At 52.6% G+C, this 25,500-nt stretch overlaps 2 protein-coding genes across 8 annotated transcripts in view; one reads left to right on the forward strand and one right to left on the reverse strand.

Moving 5' to 3' along the window:
* The window catches only part of DHX30 (DExH-box helicase 30), a 31,164-nt gene extending 18,751 nt beyond the window's left edge, over positions 1-12,413 (forward strand). For all 7 annotated transcript variants that reach the window (XM_049863128.1, XM_049863126.1, XM_049863127.1 and 4 more), the window contains 17 exons: positions 679-789; positions 4,566-4,867; positions 5,346-5,466; positions 6,151-6,300; positions 8,015-8,167; positions 8,425-9,261; positions 9,510-9,585; positions 9,671-9,775; positions 10,034-10,209; positions 10,422-10,628; positions 10,717-10,798; positions 10,869-11,062; positions 11,164-11,323; positions 11,426-11,583; positions 11,677-11,780; positions 11,859-11,998; positions 12,094-12,413. In XM_049863128.1, coding sequence (XP_049719085.1) covers positions 679-789; positions 4,566-4,867; positions 5,346-5,466; positions 6,151-6,300; positions 8,015-8,167; positions 8,425-9,261; positions 9,510-9,585; positions 9,671-9,775; positions 10,034-10,209; positions 10,422-10,628; positions 10,717-10,798; positions 10,869-11,062; positions 11,164-11,323; positions 11,426-11,583; positions 11,677-11,780; positions 11,859-11,998; positions 12,094-12,347 — 3,330 coding nt within the window. In that variant the 3' untranslated portion in view covers positions 12,348-12,413. The remainder of the gene's footprint in view (positions 1-678; positions 790-4,565; positions 4,868-5,345; positions 5,467-6,150; positions 6,301-8,014; positions 8,168-8,424; positions 9,262-9,509; positions 9,586-9,670; positions 9,776-10,033; positions 10,210-10,421; positions 10,629-10,716; positions 10,799-10,868; positions 11,063-11,163; positions 11,324-11,425; positions 11,584-11,676; positions 11,781-11,858; positions 11,999-12,093) is intronic.
* Positions 12,414-12,966: 553 nt separating this feature from the next.
* The window catches only part of MAP4 (microtubule associated protein 4), a 209,036-nt gene continuing 196,502 nt past the window's right edge, over positions 12,967-25,500 (reverse strand). The window contains 4 exon segments of the mRNA XM_049863132.1: positions 12,967-15,266; positions 15,387-15,573; positions 17,496-17,608; positions 19,417-19,498. Coding sequence (XP_049719089.1) covers positions 15,259-15,266; positions 15,387-15,573; positions 17,496-17,608; positions 19,417-19,498 — 390 coding nt within the window. The 3' untranslated portion in view covers positions 12,967-15,258.

Consider the following 25,500-nt stretch of genomic DNA (forward strand, 5'->3'; position numbering starts at 1 on the left):
GTCCAGGAGGAGCGTTAGTTTGACTCCCAGGCAGGAGACTGGCTGCTTCTCCCGCCCCCCCCCCCCCCCCCCCCCCCGCCGCCCCACACCGCACAAGGTTTTTTGTCAAGGAGGAAGTAGAATGGGTCTTCTGAATTGAAAACAGTTCCACAGAGAATCTCTGAGCAAAGCTAGGTTTGAAGAAGAGACAGAAAGTACATGCACCTAGTTTAGGGAAACAGGACAGGAGGGGCAAGGAATTCTCACTGTGTCTAAGACCGGCCTGTGTGCTGATTTGGTTCCCCACTGACTAACGGGGGCTGCAGAGGCCTGGAGTTGACGGTGAGAACTCCTGCTCCTGGCGTCTTGTGGGCTTGGGACCCACAGAAGCATGCAGGCAGACCATTCTGATGAAGATCTTAAAAGACAAAAGATGGATGCCAGCTTGCCCTCTGGCTGGAACATGGCACTTAAAGAAGCAAAGCAACTTGAGGTGGGAGGAATGTATTGAGGGTGAGGGAGTTAGAGCTTTCCAGGGGGTGAGTGATGGGGCTGAGGCTCTGTCCTTTGCTCTCAGCTCTGAGCCTACATGTGGCTGCTGTGAGATCCACAGCTTTGCTGCCATCTTCTCCACGTGATTTGCAGCAACGTTGTAGGCTGGAGAGACAAAGGTCTTGAGTCTTCTCTTCTCTTCTCCAGAAAGTCACCCTGCATATAAAGTGGCCCAAGAGCGTGGAGGTGGAAGGCTATGGCAGCAAGAAGATTGACGCTGAGCGGCAAGCTGCCGCCGCAGCCTGCCAGCTATTCAAGGTGACCCTCCCCTGGTGAAGCCATGCAGACTTTTCTCCTGGGGAACTCTGTCTGCCCTTTGCTCCAACAGACTCTCAGGTGCCAGGTGCATCTTGGTGGAAGTTGACAGGCACTTTAGCTACTCATCTGTCCTGAGCCCTTCCCACCTGTGGGTCCTTTCTTGCTGTTCAGCCAATGAGGGAAAGTTTTTTGTTTTTTGCGACTATAATTATCTACTTTCTGTGGTTTCAAAAACCATAGAGAAGAAAACCTTTATAAAAAAACACTCCCTGTGTATAGCACAGTAGACACATTCCATTTTGGTTTCTATGTTTCTTTCCCCATCACTCTGTGGGTTTTTCCCTGTAGCAACGTAAAAACAAACAAAAACCAAACCCATTGCCGTCGAGTCGATTCCGACTCATAGTGACCCTATAGGACAGAGTAGAACTGTCCCATAGGGTTGCCAAGGAGCGGCTAGTGGATTTGAACTGCTCACTTTTTGGTTAGCAGTCGAGCTCTTAACCACTGCGCCACCAGGGCTCCATAGTCCTCTCTCATTTGGAAAGAAAGCGTGATACTCGCTTCTCCCACTTCCTAGTGAATGGACTTGGGTTGCTTTCAAGTTTTTCGTTTTTGGTTATCCAGCATTTGCTGAGTTTTCAGCTTTGCTTATTAGCCTTTCTATCTATCCCGAACGGACTCCCTTTGTGGCTATGCCAGCCTCGAATCTTTGTCAGTTCTTCACCTCTGCCCTGACAAGGACAAAGCCATGGCAGGTGTATTCCCTTAGCTGCTCTCCACTCATGGCCTCTAGGCCTTCACTGGTCCTGCCTCCTTCCTGTATCTGAGGAGAAAGGGTCCCTCTTCCTGTCCTGGGCCACCCATCACCCTTCTCTTTTATTCTCCCCTCTTTCTCTGTTTCTTTTCCACTCCCTTTTATTTAATTATCAGAGTTTTCCTCTTCTGGTTCTTTTCTGTGGCCCTCAGAAATACGTCAGTGTTCTGATAACCTTCCTTCAGCCCTGCTTCCACTGCAGACACTCTCTCTGCTTGTGGTTTGTTTTCTGCACTCCAGTGACATTGCCATCTCCCTGGTCTCTGGTTACCTTTGCATCCTCATTGTTCCTGGCACATAGCAGCGCTCGCCAGTAATTGTTCAGTGACTACTGCAATACCTTTTCTCAGTCCTCACTCTGGTCGAGCCTTCTATGGCTTTGGGACTGCTGGCATCTCTTCTCAGCCCCTGGATTACACGGGCTTCTCCTTTCTGGGTGACTCTGACTCCTCCTGTTTGCTCCTCTATAACGTCTCTGCTTCCTGTACTCCTTCCCGGGGAAATCTTACCTCCCTTACCTCTGTACTTTATGACTCAAAAATCCGTATCCTATAGGATAGTTCTACCTCAGTGTTCTCAACTTGGGGTGATTTTGCCTCCACCCCTCCGCCAGCAACATTTGACAATGACTGGAGTCCTTTTTGGTTGCCATAGTTGGGGGCATTGCTACTGGCATCTAGGGGGTAGAGGCCAGAGATGCTGCTGAATGGCCTATAATGAAATAATTACCCTGCCCACATGCCAACAGTGCCAAGGTTCAGAAACCCTGCCCTACCTGGAGGTTTGAAGACATGTTAAACTCAGTCTGTCTGAAACGACTCATTATCACAGTCCTTCCTATTCCCACGTCTGTCCCATCTGTGTTCATAGCCTTGATATCTGTACTCAGAGTACTTCAGCTCTTCCCTTCCCCCTGCCCCCTTGAGGAGTCAGTTACTGAGGCTTAGGGATCCGTACCCGTGTAGCTCCCATGTGTGCTCTCCTTCATGCTTGGTGTGAAGTGACAGCAACACAAAGGCTGTGGCCCAGTGGGGAGGTGCCACGGGGGAATTACTTTCACCTCAGCCGCCTCAATAGGGCAGGCGTGTTGTCGAAAATGAGTAGAAGTTTGCCAGGGAACAGTGACAGCAGGGACCCCCGACATGGGCACAGGTATGGACAGGGTGTGTTTGAGGAACTGTGAGGACGTGGGTGCTGAGTGGCTGGTGGTGGTGTGGACAGGGAGGCAGAAGCCAGTGCACCAAAGCCATAAAAGTAGTGGGTAGGAATTTTGATTTGATCCTGGTGGTGACTGATGGAATGGCATGCCCAAGTTTGCCTTCAGGAACCATCACAGCAGGGATGGGTGAGAGCAGAGAGGGAGGCTGGGCAGGAGGGAGCACAGGTGGCCTCGGCATGGGGGCTGCTTCAGAAGGTGTTAGAGGCTGACAGGACAGTAGTCAGATATAGGGGGAAGGAAGGATGCAGGCGTCCCCAGATGGAAGAGTGGGTTAATGCTGACATGTGAGCCGCACGCTCCCTGGGCAGCTCTGGAGGAGAAGCGGGTTGGGGTGGTGGGTTCTGTGGAGAGAACAGTAGGCCAGTTGGGGTGAGGCCAGTGCGGGAAAGCAGAAGAGTGCTTGTAAAAGGAGTAGGAACACAGTGCTCTCCTGCTGCAGAAACCCAAGCCGGAGGGATACTTTGATTTGTTTCCTGTATCACGTAAGTCCTTGTAAAAGGTGACGCAGCCAGGCAGAAGCATGGAAGCTGAGCCGGTGCGGTGGGGCCGAGTTGTGGTGGGATGTCTGTGCCATGTGCCCCTGCCCTCCCCACCCGTTCTGTCTGCAGCCACCTGTTCTACCATGTGAACTTTAAAATCAGTTTGTCAGGTGTCCAGAAAGCCCATCCAGGTGTTGACTGGAATGTTAAATTCATGGGGAAATTTAGGGAGCTTTTGTCTCCTCACACAGAAAGTGTTATCTTTTGGGAGCATATGTCTCTCCCTGTTTTTTTTTTTTAATTATTTTTAAATACTAGTCTTTGTACTTTTAAGTTTATCTTAGGTGAGTTAAGGTTTTTATTGTTGTGAATAGGGTTTTTAAAAAATTACTTTAAATCACGTTTAATTGTATTGGACACCTGAGGGGAGAGTTCTAAGGGAGAAAAGTGTGTGTAGTCACCGCTCACATTGTCCTGAGTCAGGTGGGTGTTCCTGGGCTCCAGCTCCTGCTGTCCAGTGCAGGACTGTCGGCTGCCTCTGCCACTCCCATCTGCTCCCACAGTGAAATCCTCCCCACCTAAAAGTCGAGGACTTCTTAAAACTGTGCTTTGCTCAGACTCATTGTTCTTCTAGTTTCTCACTTACTTCTCTGTTCCATAGACCCTGGTTGTCTGCATTTCTGTTCTGCCTCTTAGGTTCTGAACCTCTCAAGGGCAGGGTCACCTGGTTTTGTGCCCCCTGAGGATGCTCAGGGTGGCCAGCATGTTGCTTTGTACAACCTAAAGACTCAGACTATGTTTCAGTGGACATTTTCTCTAGAAAATGGAGCTAAACACCTTTTTTATGATAAGTTTTTGTGTAAATGGTTTAAGTTTTTTTTGAGTTGTTTCTGTAGAATTCATTTTCTTCTTGTGTTTAAGGTCTGCCTGTTTACTGGTGGGGCTACGCATTTCCTCTTTGCTCTGTTCACTGATATTGCCTTGATCACTATGTGAATGTATCTGGTTCTCCGTAGCCCTGGGAGGTTTTTTTTGTTTTGTTTTGTTCTTTGTGTTTCATAGGTTGAAAATTGACCTGTTGTTTTCATCTCTTAAAGACATTTGAAGTGTTCTCTTTGCACGGTCCTGAACTAGAGACTGAGGAGGTAGACAGGCGAAAAAGCATGGCCGCCATATGAGGACTTGGGGTGGAGCGGGCTTGGTCCAGGCTGACTGCAGCGTGGGATGGCTGGACCCTCACAATGCCCCATCTCTCCCCCAGGGCTGGGGTCTACTGGGTCCCCGGAATGAGCTGTTTGATGCAGCCAAATACCGTGTGCTAGCTGATCGCTTTGGCTCCCCGGCTGACAGCTGGTGGCGCCAAGAGCCCACCATGCCACCCACTTCCTGGCGGCAGCTGAATCCCGACAGCATCCGGCCTGGGGGGCCTGGGGGTCTTTCTCGATCCTTGGGCCGGGAGGAGGAGGAGGATGAGGAAGAGGAGCTAGAAGAGGGGACCATCGATGTTACTGACTTCCTGTCCATGACCCAGCAGGACTCCCACACCCCACTCAGGGACTCGAGGTACGGAAGAAGGTGGGGGTGTAGGGGAAGCTGGCTGCACCTCCGTGTGCGGGTGGGGTACTCCCTGGGGGCCTTCTCTGAGATGGGAGGCCCTGCCTGCTTTCCAGCCTGCGTGTCCTGTTACTCATTGGTGTGTGCCCACTCTTGGGGGAGAGCAAACCGCGGCCTTGTCCTGTGTGGCTGGGCTTTTGCAAAACAGCAACATGGACCCTCTTTCCGGCTCATGCTCAGGTCCTACAAGGCCCAGCAACCACCTTGCCTTCCCTCTGCGCTCAACTGTATCTGGGGGACAGAGAGCATTAGACATGCTGTGGGAGGGTCACAGGCAAAGCAGAGGTGCCCAGCATCCATCGTTTTCCTGCCTCCTGGCTTCCTGCCACGACAATGCAGTGTCCTGGTCCCCTGGACCTCAGAGCCCGCGGTGACATCTCCCCAGGCAGAGGCAGAGCTTTTTCACCTATGCTTTTGGTCCCCCCAGGGGGTGCTCCTTTGAGATGACAGATGACGACAGTGCCATCAGGGCTCTGACCCAGTTTCCACTTCCCAAGAACCTACTGGCCAAGGTGATTCAGATTGCCACCTCGTCCTCCACTGCTAAGGTGAGTAGGGTCTCCTAGAGGTACATATGAGTGGGGGGTTGGCCTTGTTAGGTCTGGTTTTCCTCGTAGACAGGCATGGTAGGAGGTACCTGTTCCCCAGCCCACTCCATGGCTGGCCTGGGGAGCTCAGGACCCTGCAGGTGATGCAGCAGGGACAGAACAGAGGCCAGAGCACAGGAGCACTGGGGTGGGCTCAGGCTGTGGGAACGGAAGACCACTGCTCAGTGGTGCGGTGGGGCCTGGGGCGGGGACGTGATTAGCTGTCCTGCTGAGAGGTGAGCTCCATCTCTGTGGCCACACTGAGGGGCGTTGGTACGCAGAGCCTCTGCTCCCCCAGGATGTGCCTGGATCGTAGCTCATGCTGAAAGCTTCAGCCACAGCCGCCACCACACTTGCCACCTCCAGGTGCTGAGGACAGTGGGCTAGGAGGGCAGGTGGTGAGTGGCATTGCCCAGACACTGGTTTCTGCCGTGGAAATCGCAGTACAGCAGAAGCACGCCCAGGACCGGGGCCCAAGCCCTGTGGGGCCTGGCTTCTGGGTATACAGCAGCAGATCTCGTGTGGCTGATAGTGGTGCCTGCTGGATGGGGGGTAATTGTTTCTGGGTTAGTGGCATTTTAGGAGTGCCACAAATCCATTTTCATTCCATGCCTTTTGTACCTGTCTCTCTTGGTCTCCATGTAGAACCTGATGCAGTTCCATACTGTGGGCACCAAGACCAAGCTGTCCACCCTTACTCTGCTCTGGCCATGTCCCATGACCTTTGTCGCCAAAGGGCGCCGAAAAGCAGAGGCTGAGAACAAGGCAGCAGCCTTGGCCTGTAAGAAGCTGAAGGTGAGTCCAGGAGGGTTCCTGGTGTGGCACATGGAGGTGTCCTGGAGCTGCTCTCTGCTCTGGGTAGATGGGGCCACTTTTCTAGGAAATGAAACCCACCACCCGGTCCTTCGACCAAGGCACAGAATTATCGGGCACCCAAGCCTTTGCACGTCAGGCTGTGTGGTTGCTGTTTCTGGGACTTCCCCAGAATCCCAGAAACTGGGTAAAACTGGGAGGAGATAGGCCTATCAGTTTTCTGAGTGCCGTGAAGCTGGGAGGAGCAATGCCTGTGTTGATTGTTCAGGAAGATCTTGATAAGCTGGGCTTTGTGGCCAAAACGAGCAATATGATACTTAAACGGGAGGAAGATTGAAGGAATGATCAAGGTGAAGGCAGTGTGGCTTAACAGCTGGCAGTTCCAGTTCGGGACTTCAGCTGATGCCACGGTGGTGTGAGTTAGTAGTGGGCCGGAGAAGCGAGTGGTCTGGACCACATCAGTAGAGATTTAGCCTGCAGAACGAGAGGGGAAGCAGGCCCTGCTTTACTCTGAATTGTCAGAGACCTGAGGTGGTGTGTTCGGCTCTGCAAGCCACATTTTAGATACAGCTGATGGTGAGGTTAGGAGAACCTGGAGGATAGAAGAGGAAGGGGGACAGGTAAGTAGGAGAGAGAAGAGGGAATGTCTTATCTATGGCTCAAGAGGGCAGAAGGAGGACTCCTTGATGGAACTTGGAGGAAGTCTTAATTCTAGCTTGATGTACACAAACGGATGATTGGAAGCATCCCAGCATGGTAGAGACTCATGTTAGGAAGGAGCAGGCTTGCAGTTGGCAGCAGTTCTAGAAGAAGCTGGCTGGCCAGGAGCTGTAGGGTAAAATGCATACAGACCTGGGAACAGGATGGAAGCGCTCTTGTAGCAGAGAGCCTGTGCTGGCACCTTCTGTGGCCCAGGAAGCAGAACCCTGTCTTTGAGGTGCTACAGCTGCTTTGCCTGGAAGCCCAGAGGAAGGGACTTCCCAGAGTAGTTAGGAGGGGGTCGGGGGAGACTTCTCTAAGGAGGCGTGTTTGATCTGGGCTTTGAAGGGTTAGCAGAGTTGACATCACAAGTGGTAGGGGAACACAAGACAGGGGAGGATGACACACCTGCATGAGGTGTCAGAATGCCTTGTTTTCTCTCTAGTGGGCTGGCTCTGGGCATGTAGGGAAATAAGGTGCAGTGCTTACCTTCAATTGGCTTAGTTTACCAAGTTGCATAAATAGACATTTGCTGAAAACCCCGTATATATTTGTATACGATAGGGTTACAGATGGGACCGGTGCTGTGCTGGGGACCAAGAGTAGCAGGTAGACCTGAAAGAATGGGGTGGGCAGAGGAGTGTGGGTCTTAGAGGTGCCTGTTGGGAATTTGTGGAGGTGAGATTGGGCTACTGTGGGGGCTTCGGCTGCCTAGGGAGAGGTTTTTCCTCAGGGCATCACCTTTGCACATGCGTAGGGATGTTTTGTCTGATACATCAGGTCTAGCTTTTCTCAAATTAATTTTTTAAATTAAGTCACTTGTTTGGAGATTCACATTTTCCTGGCTCATAATTTTTCTCTCTTCTGTCGTATAAGCCGAGTATCAAAATCTTTTAGAAATGAGGTTCTTCACAACTTCTTGGAGCTCCTGAGCCTGTCTTGGCCAGCTCTCGGGGAGGCCGGAGCATAGACTGAGCCGTACCTGTCCCCTCTGCAGAGCCTGGGCCTAGTGGACAGGAACAACGAGCCGCTTACCCACGCTATGTACAACCTGGCCTCCTTGCGCGAGCTGGGTGAGACCCAGCGCCGGCCATGTACCATCCAGGTGCCCGAGCCCGTCCTCCGCAAGATTGAGACCTTCCTGAATCATGTAAGAGGGCCCCTCCCACAGCTCCCTGACCCCCTGGCATCCCTTGGCCTCCACTGAGGATGCAGCCTGGAGCGCCCCTGCCCCGAGTAGCCCAGCTTTGCCCACAGGGTCCCAGGACAGTTAGTGGACTGAGTCCTCTGCCTTGTAGGTTGGGGTACAATACCTAACCCAGGTGAATCCTGTGGAGGTGCTGGTTGCGAGTGAACGAGGAAGAAAGGATTTCTCTTTCAACACTTTGCTTTCCTCCTTGCCTCCAGTACCCCACGGACAGTTCATGGATCTCCCCAGAGCCCCAACTGCAGAGCGATGATATCTTGTCCTTGGGCAAGGACTCAGGGCCCCTGAGTGACCCTATCACGGGCAAGCCCTACATGCCCCTGTCAGAAGCAGAGGAGGTGCGTCTGAGCCAGAGCCTGCTTGAGCTGTGGCGGCGGCGAGGTCCGGTCTGGCAAGAGGCCCCTCAGCTACCTGTGGACCCACATAGGGACACCATCCTCAATGCCATTGAGTTGCACCCGGTGGTGGTCATCTCCGGGGACACGGGCTGCGGGAAGACCACGCGCATCCCCCAGCTGCTGCTGGAGCGCTTTGTGACTGAGGGCCGTGGCGCACACTGCAATGTGATCATTACCCAGCCACGCCGCATCTCAGCTGTGTCTGTGGCACAGCGGGTCGGCCATGAACTGGGCCCTTCTCTGCGCCGGAACGTGGGCTTCCAGGTGCGCTTGGAAAGCAAGCCCCCGGCCCGAGGCGGGGCTTTGCTCTTCTGCACTGTGGGCATCCTGCTGCGGAAGCTGCAGAGCAACCCCAGCCTGGAGGGCGTGAGCCATGTCATCGTGGACGAGGTGCACGAGCGAGACGTGAACACGGACTTCCTGCTTATTCTGCTCAAGGGCCTGCAGCGACTCAACCCGGCCCTGCGGCTGGTGCTCATGAGCGCCACAGGTGATAATGAGCGCTTTTCCCGCTACTTTGGTGGCTGCCCCGTCATCAAGGTGCCCGGCTTCATGTATCCTGTCAGGGAGCACTACTTGGAGGACATCCTGGCCAAGCTGGGCAAGCACCAATACCCACACCGGCACCGGCACCACGAGGTGAGGGGACGCCCCCACCCGCCTCATCCCAGGTTCCTGACCTTCCCTCTTTGGATTCCCCTCCTCCCTGTCCCTGTGGCTTGGTGGCCTACAGCAAGTTACCTACCCTGCCCAAGCTTTAGTTTCCTTGATAGAAACTGGGGACTAATCACACCTACGTGGCAAGGATGTTGTGAGGGTTGGAGGTGGCATCCGTGCATGCCTCCTCACCCTGGGGCTGTGACCGTGGCCTCTCTCCCCCACCGCAGTCTGAGGACGAGTGCGCCCTCGATTTGGACCTTGTCACTGACCTGGTGCTGCACATCGATGCCCACGGGGAGCCAGGTGAGTGTGTTCCCCTCATGCCCTCCACCCACCCGGCCCCATCAGCCAGGAGCACCTGGCTCATGCCTGCAGGGCCCCTTTCCAGGTGGGATCCTGTGCTTCCTGCCAGGCTGGCAGGAGATCAAAGGAGTGCAGCAGCGCCTCCAGGAGGCCCTGGGCGTGCACGAGAGCAAGTACCTCATCCTGCCAGGTGAGCCTGTGGCGGGGACCATGACCCCAGATAGGAGTCTTGCCCTCTGCCCTGGGGACCGAGGATCTATTTGAGATTTCAGGGGACTGGGGTTTCTCCCCACGTTGCGTCTATTTGCCGGCTTTGTGACCTTCAACTGGGTGTCCCTCTCTGGGCCTGTTTCATCAAAATGGGGTGAAAACCCTTGCCCTGCCCTTCTCCCAGGGCGGGGGTTTTGGCTGGAGCAGGGACCGTAATTCAGTGTCTTGTTGCCCCCAGTGCACTCCAACATCCCCATGATGGACCAGAAGGCCATATTCCAGCAACCTCCACTCGGGGTGCGCAAGATTGTCTTGGCCACCAACATTGCTGAGACCTCCATCACGATTAATGATATTGTGCACGTGGTGGACAGCGGTCTCCACAAGGAGGAGCGCTACGACCTGAAGACCAAGGTGGCACCGTCTCTGGGACCCCAGCCAGGCACAGCCAGCCCTGGGGGTGGGCCCTAAGTCCTGTGGTGTACTTGCTGTGTGTGTGAAAAGGCCACACTTTTGGCAGTCTCAGTGCCTCTGCTAGAGGTTAAGTGAGGTGGAGGCCAGGAGTGGGGCAGCACTGGGGAAGGCCCACTGTGACTGTGCCGCTGCTAACTTGTCCCCCTCCCCAGGTGTCCTGCCTGGAGACCGTGTGGGTGTCCCGAGCCAACGTGATCCAGCGCCGGGGCCGGGCAGGCCGTTGTCAGTCGGGCTTTGCCTACCACCTGTTCCCACGCAGCCGGCTGGAGAAAATGGCCCCTTTCCAAGTGCCAGAGATCCTGCGCACACCCCTTGAGAACCTGGTGCTGCAAGCCAAGATCCACATGCCAGAGAAGACAGTGCGTGGGGCAGGGCTGGGTGCAGGCTGGCCTTGGAACGGCAGGTGGGAGCAGGCTCATGGTGGGCTCTGGCTTGTCCTTCTTGTAGGCAGTGGAGTTCCTCTCCAAGGCTGTGGACAGTCCAGACATCAAGGCAGTAGACGAGGCCGTGATCTTGCTACAGGAGATAGGTGAGTCGGGGCTAGGCTGGGCAACGGAGTGGCCGTTGAGGAGCAGGGGCTGATGGCTGAGCTATTGCAGGGGTGCTGGACCAGCGAGAGTACCTGACCACCCTGGGGCAGCGCCTAGCCCACATCTCCACTGACCCCCGGCTGGCCAAGGCCATAGTGCTGGCTGCCATCTTCCGTTGCCTGCACCCGCTGCTGGTGGTTGTTTCCTGCCTCACCCGGGACCCCTTCAGCAGCAGCCTGCAGAATCGGGCGGAGGTGGACAAGGTCAGACCCAGCCCCTTCCCAGAGCCCTCTGGCTCCCCGTCCCTACCTTCCACCGGCTGTGGTCCTGACCCTGTGACGCTGACCCCTCTCTGCCCCTCCAGGTGAAGGCACTGTTGAGCCATGACAGTGGCAGTGACCATCTGGCCTTTGTGCGGGCTGTGGCTGGCTGGGAGGAAGTGCTGCGCTGGCAGGACCGCAGCTCCCGGGAGAACTACCTGGAGGAGAACCTGCTGTACGCGCCCAGCCTGCGCTTCATCCACGGTCAGCTGGCCCACGCCTGGTCTCTGGGGCCCGTGTGCCCCTCCCCTCCCCCACCTGGCCCATGTTGGGGGCCTCGATTTACCCTGCATTTCGCCTCCCCAGGCCTCATCAAGCAGTTCTCTGAGAACATTTACGAGGCCTTCCTGGTGGGGAAGCCCTCGGACTGCACCCTGGCCTCTGCCCAGTGCAATGAGTACAGTGAGGAGGAGGAGCTGGTGAAGGGTGTGCTGATGGCGGGCCTCTACCCCAACCTCATCCAGGTGCTGGCCTTTGCAGGGGACTTGACCAGCCCTAGCCTCCTCCACCCCCACCTCCTAGTTCAGCCCCATCCATCTTTCCCTCTATCCCTGCAGGTGAGGCAGGGCAAGGTGACCCGGCAGGGGAAGTTCAAGCCCAACAGTGTCACATACAGGACCAAATCAGGCAACATTCTGCTGCACAAGTCGACCATTAACAGGTTGGGGGGCAGGCAGGGCGGGGCAGGGTAGCTGGGAAAGGCCAGAATGGTGCCCTCACCCAGTCCTGTGTTCCCTAGGGAGGCCACGCGGCTACGGAGCCGGTGGCTGACGTACTTCATGGCCGTCAAGTCCAACGGCAGTGTCTTCGTCCGGGACTCCTCACAGGTGCACCCACTAGCTGTGCTGCTACTGACCGATGGGGATGTCCACATCCGTGGTGGGTACCTGCAGACCCTCCCCCCAGCTCCTCAGGCAGCTCCATTGTCTCGGGCCTGGCCTCACTTTGGCATCCCCCATCTCTTCTTCCCCCAGATGATGGGCGCCGGGCCACCATCTCACTGAGTGACAATGACCTGCTGAGGCTGGAGGGCGACTCGCGCACCGTGCGGCTGCTGAGGGAGCTGCGCCGAGCCCTGGGACGCATGGTGGAGCAGAGCCTACGCAGCGAGCTGGCTGCACTGCCACCCAGCGTGCAGCAGGAACATGGGCAGCTGCTCGCCCTCCTGGCAGAACTGCTGCGGGGACCCTGTGGCAGCTTTGACGTGCGCAAGGCAGCTGATGACTGAGCCCCGCTTCCACTGGGGCTGTGTACAGAGTGCATATGTTTATTTAAAATAAAGTTCTATTTATCCCTTGTGAGCATTGCTTTCTCTGGGGTCCTCTCTCAGGGCCTCAGCACACTGGGCTATGGGCCACCCTTTCCCAAACTGAGGGAGAAGGCAGGCATAGAAGGGATAGGACAGATGCTTACTGCTGGGGGACAAGGCCCATGGTCTCAGGGAAGAAGAGGCTGAGGAGCCACCCCACTGAGAGTGTCAGCAGTGCCTATCACCGACTGGAACTTCTTGTGCCAACCCCAATCTTCCGGGATCGCTGCTCCTCTGGGGTTGTCCTCCAAATCTGCTTGGGTCTAGGGTCTACCCATGGCTCCCTGTGCAGTGGTCCTCTGTGTGTTCTCGTTGGTTGTCACCCCCTAGGCCCAGGCAGATTGTGGGGAGAGGTCCCCAGACAACCAAGGCCTCTTGGACCTTAGCCTTCAAGGGTTTATCCAGCAGCTTTTGCCACAAGTACAGCTGGTATGTTCCCCTGGTCACACCTGGGATTCACAGCTGGGGGCTGAGGTCATCAGGACAGCGCACCAGCTCCTCTGCAAGAGGACTAGCTGGGAAGCAGAGACCAATTAGGACATGGAGGAAGGAAGCGCAGGGCCCTGGTGGTGGGACATCACACGGCTTTATTTAGTCTTTAAATGTTTACAACAGGATCACAGATTGATGAGGGTAATGGCCATAAGCAAATGGGGAAATACAGAAATAGCCGCCCAAGGGGCTGCAGCATGGCACACATCACACAGGTGCCCTCACCTGGCAGGACAGCCTTCTCAGTTTCTCTGGCTCATAGGACGTTTAAGCGGCGCTGTGAGCAGACACAGAGAGCGCTCCCCTCGGGTCACTGCTTCCACCCTAGCTCTGGGTGAGAGGATTCCACTGTCCAATCACCCTGCAGACCCAGGACCTGTATGGCCTGCACTGCTGTCCCTGTTGTGTCTCCTGACTGCCCCCTTCCCTCAACTGCTTCCTCCTGCTGTCAAAGCCCCGGTGCCCTCATGTCACTGGCACAGTTAGTTGAAGCACTCTGCAGTCTCTGGGGAGGAAAGCCTTTCCCTGGCTCCGAGAGCACTTTTCCACAAGATGCCGCCACCTCCAGCTTCTCGTGATGTGCTGGGGAGCTGCGGATGCAGTGTCAGGCCTCCCCAGGGGTAATTCTAAGAAATGAGAAGACACCGCCAGGCCCAAGGATGTTCTCCCTATACACAGAGATCACGTCTGAACCTATGCAAAGACCCTTGCCTTCTCCAGCTCCGAGGGACGCCAGGAGCAGAGGGGTTGAAGCTGAGAGGAGGGCCTCCTCAGGGGCAAATCTGCACAGCAGGAAATGCTCTTCCAGGAGAAGCCCGGGGCACTCCCAGGCCATTTCACCACAAACTGTTACATTTTAATTCTTTATTAGAAACCATGCAAACTTTAATACAAAAAATACAAGTGCAATAAGACTCTTCATGTCAATACAATTCCCAGGATTTCCCAACACTACAGCCCCCCAAGACCGGGCCCAGCTGGGACACCCTTCTGCAGGCTAGCCTCAGTCTCATGCCCTTATTTTAAATTTCCAGACCTGATTCCGCACTATCCACATGAGTTCTGGACACCTCTAGCTCCCCCAGGGAGGGCCTGAGTGTCCTAGGCCCATAAGTTCAGACCGGAGGATCTTGAGGTCCTTAGCCTTTCCTTGTTCCCCCAACCCTGGGCTTGTATCTCCCACCAGATCGCAGGGAACGAGACAGAGATGCCAAAACCAGCCTCTTGGTTAGAAGAGAGAAGCAGCATACACACACAATGCCAACCACCATTCCACACTGACCAGCACCTAGTGCTTCGGCCTGTTCACTGGGCCGCTGCCCCACCACGGGCCCTTCCCTGCCCGCCCATCTCCAGGGCCCAGGCTGGCCAAGTAGGACTGGCCCTACAGGGCGGGCAGCTCCAGCCCCCAAGGCTGGACATCCTCCTGGGTGTAGGCATAAAGATCTCCCATCCCTCTTTCCTTCAACACCTACTGAGGACTTTCATTTAGGCATGGCCTCAACCTGCAAAACTACTCCACCAGTTTTTAGGTTATTAGAAACAAACAAAATAAAAGATAAATGAATAAAAGAAAATTCTGACAGCAGCAGGGCCAGGTACAGAAAGCAGCAGGGCCAGGTTGAGCACGGACCCCTAACTAACCTGGGGCAAGACAGCGAGTAGGGGGCTGACCCCACCCGCATGACGGGTGTCCCTGTGGGGTGCATGGGAGAGGCAGCGGCTTAGTGGGCTCCAGGGGAGGCAGGCAGTGCACCCATCACCCAGATCCACCTCTGCTCTTCCTCCAGGTGGTCGCAGGGACAGGGAGGGCATGGCAGTTTCTCTGGGGTTCAGTCCAAAACACCAAACAAAGAGAAGGTTGGAATCCAGTTCCCCCTCTCCTAGACCCCACAAGATCCCAACTTAGCCTCACCCATCTCACCGCCCCCCAGCCTCTTCCGGGACACAGTGGCACAGGGTGGGGACAGAAGCAAAGCAGGGAGCCAGGCCCAGGGGAGGCAGTGGGAGGAGGTGTGGTGGTGGGATTGCTGCTGCCCTGGCGAGTGAGGCAGAAGGGGAGGGGCCTAGTGGGCTGCCCAGTGCCCACGTGGTCACATGTCTAGTGGGCAGCCTGGGAGAAGGAACCAGGGGCCCGGGTACCCGAGTTGGGGCCGCCAGGGAAGTGGGGGGGCCGGGAGACAATGTCAGCCCCATGGTCGGTGCGGGCCCTGGCGTTTGCCCGGAACGTCAGCCTGTAGGTCTCAATCTGCAGTGACACGGAAGGGGGAAAGGGAAAGGGCAACAGGGAGACAAGAGGGGCACACAGGGGACGGAAGACGAGACCAGAATGTCATCATTAGATGCCTGGAAAATAAAAGGTTGCTTCGTTAAAATTGAGGCCACACTCTAGTCAACAAAGGAGTTTCAATTTGCGGCCAGTGGCGGGGCCCCTGGCTGGCCCCCAGGCTGAGCCCAGCCACTTACTTGTCTCCTGGATCTGGCTGTCCAAGGCCTGGGCCTCCCTTTGGTCACCACCCCCTGACAGGGTGGTGTGGCCACTGAGGCCACTGGCCAAAGTGGGGGTGCCAGCTTCGGGCGCCGCCTCAGGGATGGCAGGCTCCTCCCCAGCAAGGGGGCCCGGACACGGAGGGGCCTCGCCACCGCCCTCAGTCTACAATGAAACAGTGGGGGAGACAGTGCAGGGTCAGTTGGGGGGGAGTGGGATGGAGAGACAGTGGATGCACACAGCCCCCACCCCTGCCCCCTGCGCCCCTGGATTAAGGCCCAATCGGAGGGAGGATCTTGCCCTGGCAGCCCCGCCTGACACCAGCCAGCGTGCAGAACAGGAGCCTGGGGCTCTGGGAGGTGAGCGCGGTTCTGGTCCCAGCTGGGCGGCCCTGACGGTGACACACTCCCCAAGGTGCTGAGTGAGAGGTGCTAGGCCTCTGCACAAGGCTGGTACCAAGTAAAAAAGGAGCATTGACAACAAATATTAGGAAAAACTGAAGGACAATCTCAAGGCTGTGGGGCTGGACTTGGCCTGACACCTCTGACCGGAAGAAGCCCAGAGCACCTCCTGCACACAGTGTGCTCTCAGGTGCTTCCTGAGCAACACCTGGGCCCTGCCCGGTCATCTATCTGATGCTGCTTCTGTGTGGGGCACCGTTCTGGGGCCTGGACACAGGGGACAGAGGAAGAAGGTGGCCCTGGGGAAGCAGACAAGATATGATGAGCAAAGGAAGTGCCAAGGAGATGTGAGCAGGGAGACGTCTGGGGCCTGTAGGCTTTAGGGGAGGACAAGGACACTTGGGGACCGTGAACACACAGAGTGAGCAAAGCAGAGAGAGGGAATAATGGTGGGAGGCTACTGGGGACTGGAAGACCTGGGCCCCAGGATGTCTGAACCCCTTACGGTTCAACCTTCATCCCAAAAGGAGACAACAGGGACTCTGCAGTGGGTTTTAATCAGAATCAAGAAAGGAACAAGCCTCTGTACTGGAAAAATAATTACAGAAATAATAAGGAAAGGGAGATAATGTGAATAAAGAAAAAAGCCGTGGATCTGGGGGTGGAAACACCCAGGCTTGAGTCCTGGGCTGCGGTCACTTGCTGCTGGCCACTGACAAGTGCCTAAACCCGAGTAAACGCTCTCCTGAGACAAGAGTCAGGTCACAGCAGGCTCAAGAACAGCATCCTCATGGGGTGTTGGTGTGAACCGAGAACCCAAGGACCCCAGAAATGCTCAGCGAAGCTGGGCAGGTCTTGGATCGGTGCCCTGACAGAGGACAGGATGACAGGATGGGCTGGGGGCCACGAGGTTGGGCAACTGGATGCGGGAAGGAGGCCCTGAACAGCTGCCCCAGCGCTCCCTGCTCACCCTTCCCCCAGCAGCTGAAGCTGTCTCATGCTTGGAAGCCCGCCAGGTGCTGCCCCACGGGCTCCCTACCCACAACACCACGGAACAAAAGACAGACAATGTCTTGGCACACAGAGGGTCTCACAGGACTGTGGAAGTGGGGTGGGATGAAAACGACGGAGGATAAGGCCAGCCAGTCCTGAGGATGGGCAGTTCTCCCCCAGCGCTGAGCTGGGGTGGCCATGGGCAGGCCCTCCAGAGCCAGGTGGCTGCCAAGCCTGCTCCCCCTGGCATTCCAAAACGTGCCATCCTGCTCCCAGGCCAGGAACAGAGCCTGCCATGGAGCAAGCATGCACGTTCCTCTCCTGAGGCAGATGGCAAGACTGTGTAAGGTACAGACCCCACCTTGTGGCGGTCTACAACCCAGCCCACAGTCCCTCTTCGAATGGCTGGGACGGGCTCAGAGCCTCAATAGGTAAGGGAGGCCATGGCTCCTCAGGGCACATGCTGAGCTCAGGAGCAAGGGCAGACAAGATGTAGGTAGGTGGGGGCTTCATATCTCTCCTGCGTCACTCAGGACTGATAATGGACGATGGGAACACAGCAATGGTGGGTGAAGACATGACTCCTGAAGAGACTGTGGGGCGGTGACAGGTGCCCACCTGCTGGGACCCTGACCCTCGCTGCACAACTCCCACCCCTGCCCAGCTGTATCCCCCTTGTGACCCACTGGCTACCTTCACGGCACCTCCGGCAGGCAGGTGGCCCACATTATCGAGGGATCCCACCTTCGCCTGGGCCTTCTCCTTGAAGTTCAACTTCTGACTTTCAATCTTGACATCTCCTCCGCCTGGAACCAGAGAAGAATCAACTGGTCACTAAGGATGGCAGAGAAATAGCCCCGCAGGTAGAGCCAAGAGGCTGGAGCAGGAGTTCAAGCTTGGCCGAATGCTAGCTGTGCGCCCAATCTAGAAAGGGAGAAATGTGACCTGCTCCCCAGTGCTTCTGAGGAAAAACGAGGAGGCACTCCGTGTGTACAGACATTAAGACAGGGCTGCTCTGACCCCAGTCAGGCTGAGACAGTCTTTCCGTCCAGCAGTGGGAACACCGCCATAGCAAAGAAAAGCCCCGTGCCAGCACCGCACCCTCCTAGCCCTCCCAGCCTCCAGTGTGCAACTGCTAACCGGCTCAGCAGACTGCATGCAGAGGGCAGCCTAGGGAGAATCCCCTCATGGCAGTGTGATGGCTCCTTCGTGTGGGGAGAGGTAGGGAGGGAGGGAGGCTAACCAGGCAGTGTAGCTCTCTTGAACACAGCCTCCTCAATTTTCAGGAATGCCCTGTCTGTCAGGGTTGTGATCATTGTTTTAAAGCTGCTAAAACTGAGGCTGGAAAAAATCACTTGCCCAAAGTCACCAAGCTAGTGGTTGACAGGTGCAGGATGTGGCTAGCATGTCTGAGCCTGTTAAATGAATCCCACGACAGTGATAAGAAGGAAAGGTAGAAAGAGGTGAGTGGCCTGGGGACTGTGAGTTGGAAAAAGGGCAGACTCGAACCAGCCCAGCCCAGCCCCAGCCCGACAGGTCCCTAGTGCCCGCCAGCCAGGGTGGGGAGGGAAGGCTCAGAGCTTACTGACCAGAGGTCGAAGTGGGGAGAGGGAGCTCGTGGCCAGATTCCCTCAGCTGGGTGCCCAGCCCTTCTGAGGCTCAGCAGCTTGGCTCCCCTTATGACCCCTTCTCTCTCCCCTTCTATTCCCTTTCTCAGTTCACATGGCAAACCCCGACACCCAAGTTCCTGCCTCCAGGTGTCCAACACACCGGAGTTCTAGTTTCAGCCGAACTTAATGTCACTAGGGAAGGGGTACCTCTCAGGAGTGGGTTTTCCAGATTAAAGAAAAATGGCTTCAATTAAGGGTAATGGTTGCACAACTTGACAACGGTAGCTGGTATCACTAAGTTGTATACCAGATAAAGCGTGAAATGGCAAATATTGTGTTACATATAATTTTACAAGAGACTTTCCTGGCTCTAAGAAAAAAAGAGGCTAAAGTTGCTGATATTATTTAGGTACATCCAAACATCTCATGGCAATAGTTCAGTTGGTTTGTAATAAAATGAAAGGGAAAAAAATGAAGGTTAGCCAAGGGCCAAATTGTTTTGATCCTTTAAATAGAATATGTTCTAAAATGGATTACATTCTTTGCTGAGAATTACTCTGTGGCTCTCTAGCTCCTGCCAGGGCTGCTAGGTGATGCTTCACTTAGGAGCCTCCTTTGCTTCTGAATCTGACAGGCAAGTCCCAAACACCACTCTCTCCAGAGCTCCTGCGGGAGTGGACCCAGGCTCCCAGCCTAGATCTTCTAGGTCTAGGTCCACACACCATGCACACAGCAGGTGTTCAAGAGAATACCCATGCAAAGGGTGGCCTTTACAAACTGGTCCTCCTCCAGCTAGGATCTTAGCGTTCTGCTCCTCCCTCCTTGACAGGCCTGCAGGCTGTGTTTCCACCACTGTGTCCTGCCTGCTGGGAGGTAGATCCCTGAATCTTCGTGGAATGGTAAGATGCAGGAATGAGACCCTCTCCAGTCACGGGGCTGCCCAACTGGCCCATGGCAGGCCTACTCGCCCCTGGGAGTTCCGGTGGGCGAGAGGCACCACTCACCAGGCTTGTGCTTGATGTTGGCCTTGGATCCACATTTGGAGGAGACTTTAGATATGTCCACTTTCTTGTTCTGAATCTGAACCTGATGAAAAGAACACGAAAGAAATCGTTACCTCAGAGAGAGAGACTGTCAAGACCAAATCTACGCTACCTTTATAATCTTCTCCATGTTCAAGTTTATTTTCTCCCTCTGTCACCCCTGTCTCAGTCTGCTCAAGGTCAGGGTCACCTTCCCAAATGCCTGAAATAGCCCTCGAATCATCCTGGCCCTGCTCTTTGCTTCTGACCCCCTGCTCCAGCCAGACCAGTCCAATCTGTTGCCCACACACACAGGCCTTTCCTTCTTGACCCTCCTGGTGCACCCTCTTCACAGGCAGTTCTCCCACTTTTCTGGGACCAAACCTCAAGGTTCTCCTAAAATGTTGGTTTTGTTTTACTTCAAAAACTTACCCATAAACCCCTTGCCCAGAGATAATCTGGAATAACATTTTGGCATATTTTCTACCAGTATTTTAAAAGCATTTCCCCCTCATGGCTGAGTACAGCCATGTGTATGTGTAAGATTTTGTATTCCCACTGAAGCCTCATTGTAAGCATTGTCCCAGATATTTCTGCAAAGAAAACAGCCACATAATAATTTATCCTATTAATATTCTCTATGAACCTAACCCTATTTCTAATCTTGAATATTGAGTTCACCTCCAGTTTTTCACTATTATAAACATGGCAGCAATGACTATTTTTAGAAATAGGTCTTCGCAACTCTGATGACTCCCTTAGGTGACATGCCTAGGAAGTGCAGCTACCCAGTCAAAGAGTTAGACTGTTTTAAGGTTCTGGAAAACTACTCCCCAGGTACTTTCCAGAAATGCTACAACTGACACCTCCACTAGCAGAGCTTATGTGTTTGTCTCACCATATCCTCCCAGCATTGGATATTCGTGTTAAAGAAAGAAAAAACCTTGCTAATTTACAGTGAAATATGGTTTGTTTTAGTAGCTTTGGTTATTACTAAGCTTAACTTTTTTCAAATGTTTAGCAACCATTTGCAAGAAAGGCCACCTCACTCTCCCACCAGGTAGTAGAAAAGCTCTGCTGCGTACAGTCAATGTGTTCACTGGGCCTCCCCAGCAGCCTGCAGCACTGTATCTGCAGAGACTCTGCATGGCCTGCCCTTCTGCTCCCTACAGGCCTCCCCTCACAAGGCTATTCGCTAAGCTGGCATGCTGCCCATGTTTGGTGAATAATCAAAAGGACGAACTGCCTTGTAAGATTATTAAAAATGAATGACGGTACAGAAATCCCTTTGGGGGTCCTCTATACTTGGTCCTGCTTTTAAGACAGCCAAGAGACTTTCATCAATGTGTGCCCTACAGGAGCATTGGAAAATATCTGTACCAGGACTGACAGAACTTCTTTAAATCAGGAAAACAACATCCACAGATGTGAGTTCCCTCTGGGATCCTACGACGGGGACTCTAGGGTTCCTGTGAGTGGCCTGCCTGCTCCCTGGTACTGTAAAAACCTGGCTTTCCACCACAATCAACCCTGTTATGTGGTGGCCTGTAAAGTCCTGCCAGTGGGTCAGTCACACACCATTCTAGTGGGGTTTCACCACAATGTTGTTAAATGGTTATCTTCTAGGGCTGTCTTAGTTATCTAGTGCTGCCGTAACACAAATACCACAAGTGGGTTGCTTTAAAGAACAGAAATTTATTTTCTCACAGTTCTGGAGGCCAAAAGTCTGAATTCAGGGTGTGGCTATAGCAGGAGATGCTTCTTTGTCTACTTCAGCTTCTAGTATCTGCCAGTAATTCTTGGCATTCCTGGGCTTGGAGATGCATCTGTCTGTCTCTGTCTTCCTCTTCACCCTGTGTGTGTCAGTGTCTATTCTGGTGTTTTTATACCTCAGAAGTGATTAGGTTTAAGACCCACCCCATACGGGTATGACCTCTCATTAATATGTAACAACAACAACAACAACAAACCTATTTCCAAACAGGATCACATCCACAGGTATAAGGGCCAGGAATTCAACATTTTTTTTTTTTTTTTTGAGAATACAACTTATTCTATAACAGGGACCCTTGTCCTTTCTCCAGTGTCAGGAAATAGGGTCTCCAGAGGGCAGATGTGGTGTCTACTGTATTTTTTTATTTCTGCCCCTAGCACAAGGTCTGGCACAGGGTATCCACCCATGACTGTCAGCTTGCTGAGTTATTCTCAGTCTTGCCTGGAGGTTTCTGCTCATGCTGTTCCCCTACCTAGCAAGACCATTACGTCCTCCTCCCACCCTTCAAGGCCCAGCTCAAAGGCCACCTTCTCCAAAGACTTTCCTGGCTCTAGCTTCAGTCCATCTCTTCCTCACGTCATCAAGAACAGTACAGTAATTGCCTCGTGTGTTCAATAATCATTTACAGGGTACCCAATGTATGCTGAATACTCCGCTAGTAGTCACAATGCGGTGTCCGCTCTGTCTCATCTTTCCAACAAGGGTGCAATTTTCCCTATACAAGATCAATGTCTTCTTTTTCTCCTCCATCTATAGTTCATTCCTCAGATATTTATAAAGGTATCCCTAAAATAGAAGGAGTTTATGACACATTGCAGGCAACCCCAGCTACAGAATTGGTGTTCAAACCACTGTAAATACAGTATCTGAGGTTAGAATGAGGCATCATGTTTTATCCGTCAGGGGAAAAAATGGCCAAATTAAGAAGAGGAGGCCACGATGGCCTCACCCACACATCTCCCTGCTCTTGTTCCTCACAAAGGTAGCGGAGAGAAAGTGTACTTTTCCCAGCAAAAGATCTAGCAACTGCTTAAACCAAGCCAATCTGCCTACCATGTGCTAGTAGCAACAGTGACATGCTCAGCTTGCACGATCCCTGAACTGAAAGGGCAGCCCTGGGATCACGTGTGAGGCCTTAACAGAAGTCACCCTAGAAGGCCTGGGAATGCCCCCCATATTCTTGACAGCATGTTCTCCAAGTCTCCACTTCTCTACCTCTTGCATAGTCATGGCTCAAAGCCTAGTCGCTGAGGGGAGGTTGCACTCTGTAGACATACGAGTGACAGAAGGAGAGTTTCTCCACTGTAAGTTCTTATGGAACTCATGGACCTAGGTACTGAGCAACAACAGCTGCCCGCACAGAAGTGACCAACAAAGAGGTAACCGGAAGAATGAGACATGAAGTGCCTCCTGACGGAAAAACACCTTTTCTATGAAAGTCTTGCTAGTATGGAGGAAAAAAAAAACTCAAACCTGAATCAACTTACAGAAAATTGAGGGACAAAGGAATATGTTAAATGAAACCATGGATAATCAGAAAAATCCAGATTCTAGAACAAGCCACCCAGTTTACTCATGAAAAAATTGCTGGGGGTCGGGGGAAGGAGAGGGAACTTATAGAGTAAAAGGAATTTAAGAATCAAAGAGACCTAAGACACAAATCAACCAATCACAATTTACAGACCATTGTTTGCTCATTCCAATCAGGGTCCAAATAAGGTCCGCAAAGTGTTAGTGGGGTTATGTTAGTTTTTTTTTTTTTAAAGAGTCTTTCTCTTTTCAAGCTATATGGTGAAATATTTGCAGATGAAACGATTTATGTGAGACTGGCTCTAAAATACTCAGAGTGGGCATATATAATTAAAAAAAATATTGGCCATTAGGTAATAATTGAAGCTGGGTTTTTTTATATGGTATATCAAGTTCATTTTACTATTTTTCCTACTTTTGCATATGTTTGAAAATTTCCGTAACTAAAAGTTTAAAAAAGCTTAGTTGTGTCCCATTTGCTTAACAGTGCCCATTGCCTCTAAGATAAAGCTCTACCTCTTTGGGCTGGCCTGCAGACGACTCTGTACGTGGCTGGCAAACATCTTCCCCATGCGTCTTTCTCTCTACTCCCCACTGCTCTATGCTCCAGCCTCAGGGAGTCACGTGCTGCTTCTCTAGCCAAGGATGTGCGACTCTTGTCCTTCAAGGACTAGCACAAAGGTCCCCTCCCGTGAGGCCTCATGGCCTGCGGAAGCCAATGCCCTCTCCCCGTGAGTCTCTTCTTGGTACACAACCAACCACTGCACCCACTGTATCCTGCTCTGTTGTTGTTAAGTGCTGTCGAGTCAGTTCTGACTCATAGAGACCCCATATACAACAGAATGAAATACTACCTGGTCCTGTGCCATTCTTACAATCGTTGCTATGTTTAAGCCCACTGTTGCAGCCACTGCGTCAATTCATCTCATTGAGGGTCTTTTCTCTTTTTCACTGACCCTCTACTTTAAGAAGCATGACTGATGTCCTTCTCCAGGGACTGGTCCCTCCTGGGAACATGTCCAAAGTACATGAGGTGACATCTTGCCATCCTCACTTCTAAGAAACATTCTGGCTGTACTGCTTCCAAGACAGATCTGTTCATTTTTCTGGCAGTCCATGGCATATTCAATATTCTTCGTCAACACCATAATTCAAAGGCATCGATTCTTCTTTGGTCTTTCTTCCTTATTCATTGTTCAGCTTTCACATGCATATGAGACAAATGCACCTTAGTCCTCAAAGTGGTATCTTTGCTTTTCAACACTTTAAACAACTTCAGTATCTTCTGTTTATCATGATGTTGTTTTTTGGTCCAGTTGTGAGAATTTCCGTTTTCTTTATGTTTAGGTGCAATCCATACTGAGGGCTGTAGTCTTCGGTCTTCTTCAGTTAAGTGCTTCAAATCCTCTTCACTTTCAGCAAGCAAGGTTGTGTCATCTGTATATCCGCAGGTTGTTAACAAGTCTTCCACCAATCCTGATGCTGTGCTCTTCTTCATATGGTCCAGCTTCTCGGATTCTTTGCTCAGCATACAGATTTAGTAAGTATGGTAAAAGGATACAATCCTGATACACATCTTTCCTGATTTTAAAACACACAGTATCCCCCTGTTTGAACTACTGCCTCTTGGTCTGTGCACAAATTCCACATGAGCACAATTAAGAGTTCTGGAATTCCCATTCTTCGCAATGTTATCCATAGCTTGGTATAATCCACACAGTCAAATGCCTTTGCATAGTCAATAAAATACAGGTAAACATCTTTCTGACATCCTCTAATTTTAGCTAAGATCCATCTGACATCAGCAATAATATCCCTCATTCCACGTCTTCTTCCAAATCGGGCTTGAATTTCTGGTAGTTCCCTGTTGAGGTACTGCTGCAACCGTTTTTGAAAGATTTTCCACAAAATTTTACTTGAGTGTGACATTACTAATATTGTTCAGTAATTTCCACATTCTGTTGGATCACCTTTCTATGGAACGGGCACAAACATGGATCTCTTCCGGTTAGCTGGCTAGGCAGCTGTCTTCCAAATTTCTTGGCACAGATGAGTGAGTGATTCTAGTATTTTATGTTTGTTAAAAATACCTCAACCGGTATTCCATCAATTCCTGGTGCCTTGTTTTTCACCAACGCCTTTAGAGCAGGTTGGACTTCTTCCTTCAACACCATTGGTTCCTGCTCATATGCTACCTCCTGAAGTGGTTGAATGTCAACCAATTTTTAGTACAGTGACTCTGTGTATCCCTTCCACCTTCCTTTGAGGCTTATTGCACCATTCAATATAATAGAATCCTTCAATACTGCAACACGAGGCTTGTATTTTTTCTTCAGTTCTTTCCACTTGAGAAATGCTGAGCATGTGCTTCCCTTTTAGTTTTCTAACTCCAGCTCTTTGCATATTTAATTATAATACCTTACTCTCTTCTCCAGCCGCCCTTTGAAATTTCCTGTTCAGCTCATTTACTTCGTCATTTCTTCCATTCTACATTCTAGAGCAAGTTTCGGAGTCTCTTCTGACATCTACTTTGTCTTTTCTTTTAATGACTTTTTGCTTTCTTCATGTATGATGTCCTTGATGTCATCTTGTTCTAGCCTTAGGTTTATCCAAGTATCCCCACTGACCTGTGATGACCTTCAGGCTTACTGCAGATATATCAATATATGCTTGTTGAAATGACACTGCAGAAGGGTCCTGAACCCACTATGCATACATATTCTCCTCACAAGGTGAAATGGAACCAAAACTGCCACAAAAGT

Source organism: Elephas maximus, chromosome 20 (genome assembly GCF_024166365.1).
Source record: "Elephas maximus indicus isolate mEleMax1 chromosome 20, mEleMax1 primary haplotype, whole genome shotgun sequence".
Classification (NCBI taxonomy): Eukaryota; Metazoa; Chordata; class Mammalia; order Proboscidea; family Elephantidae; genus Elephas; species Elephas maximus.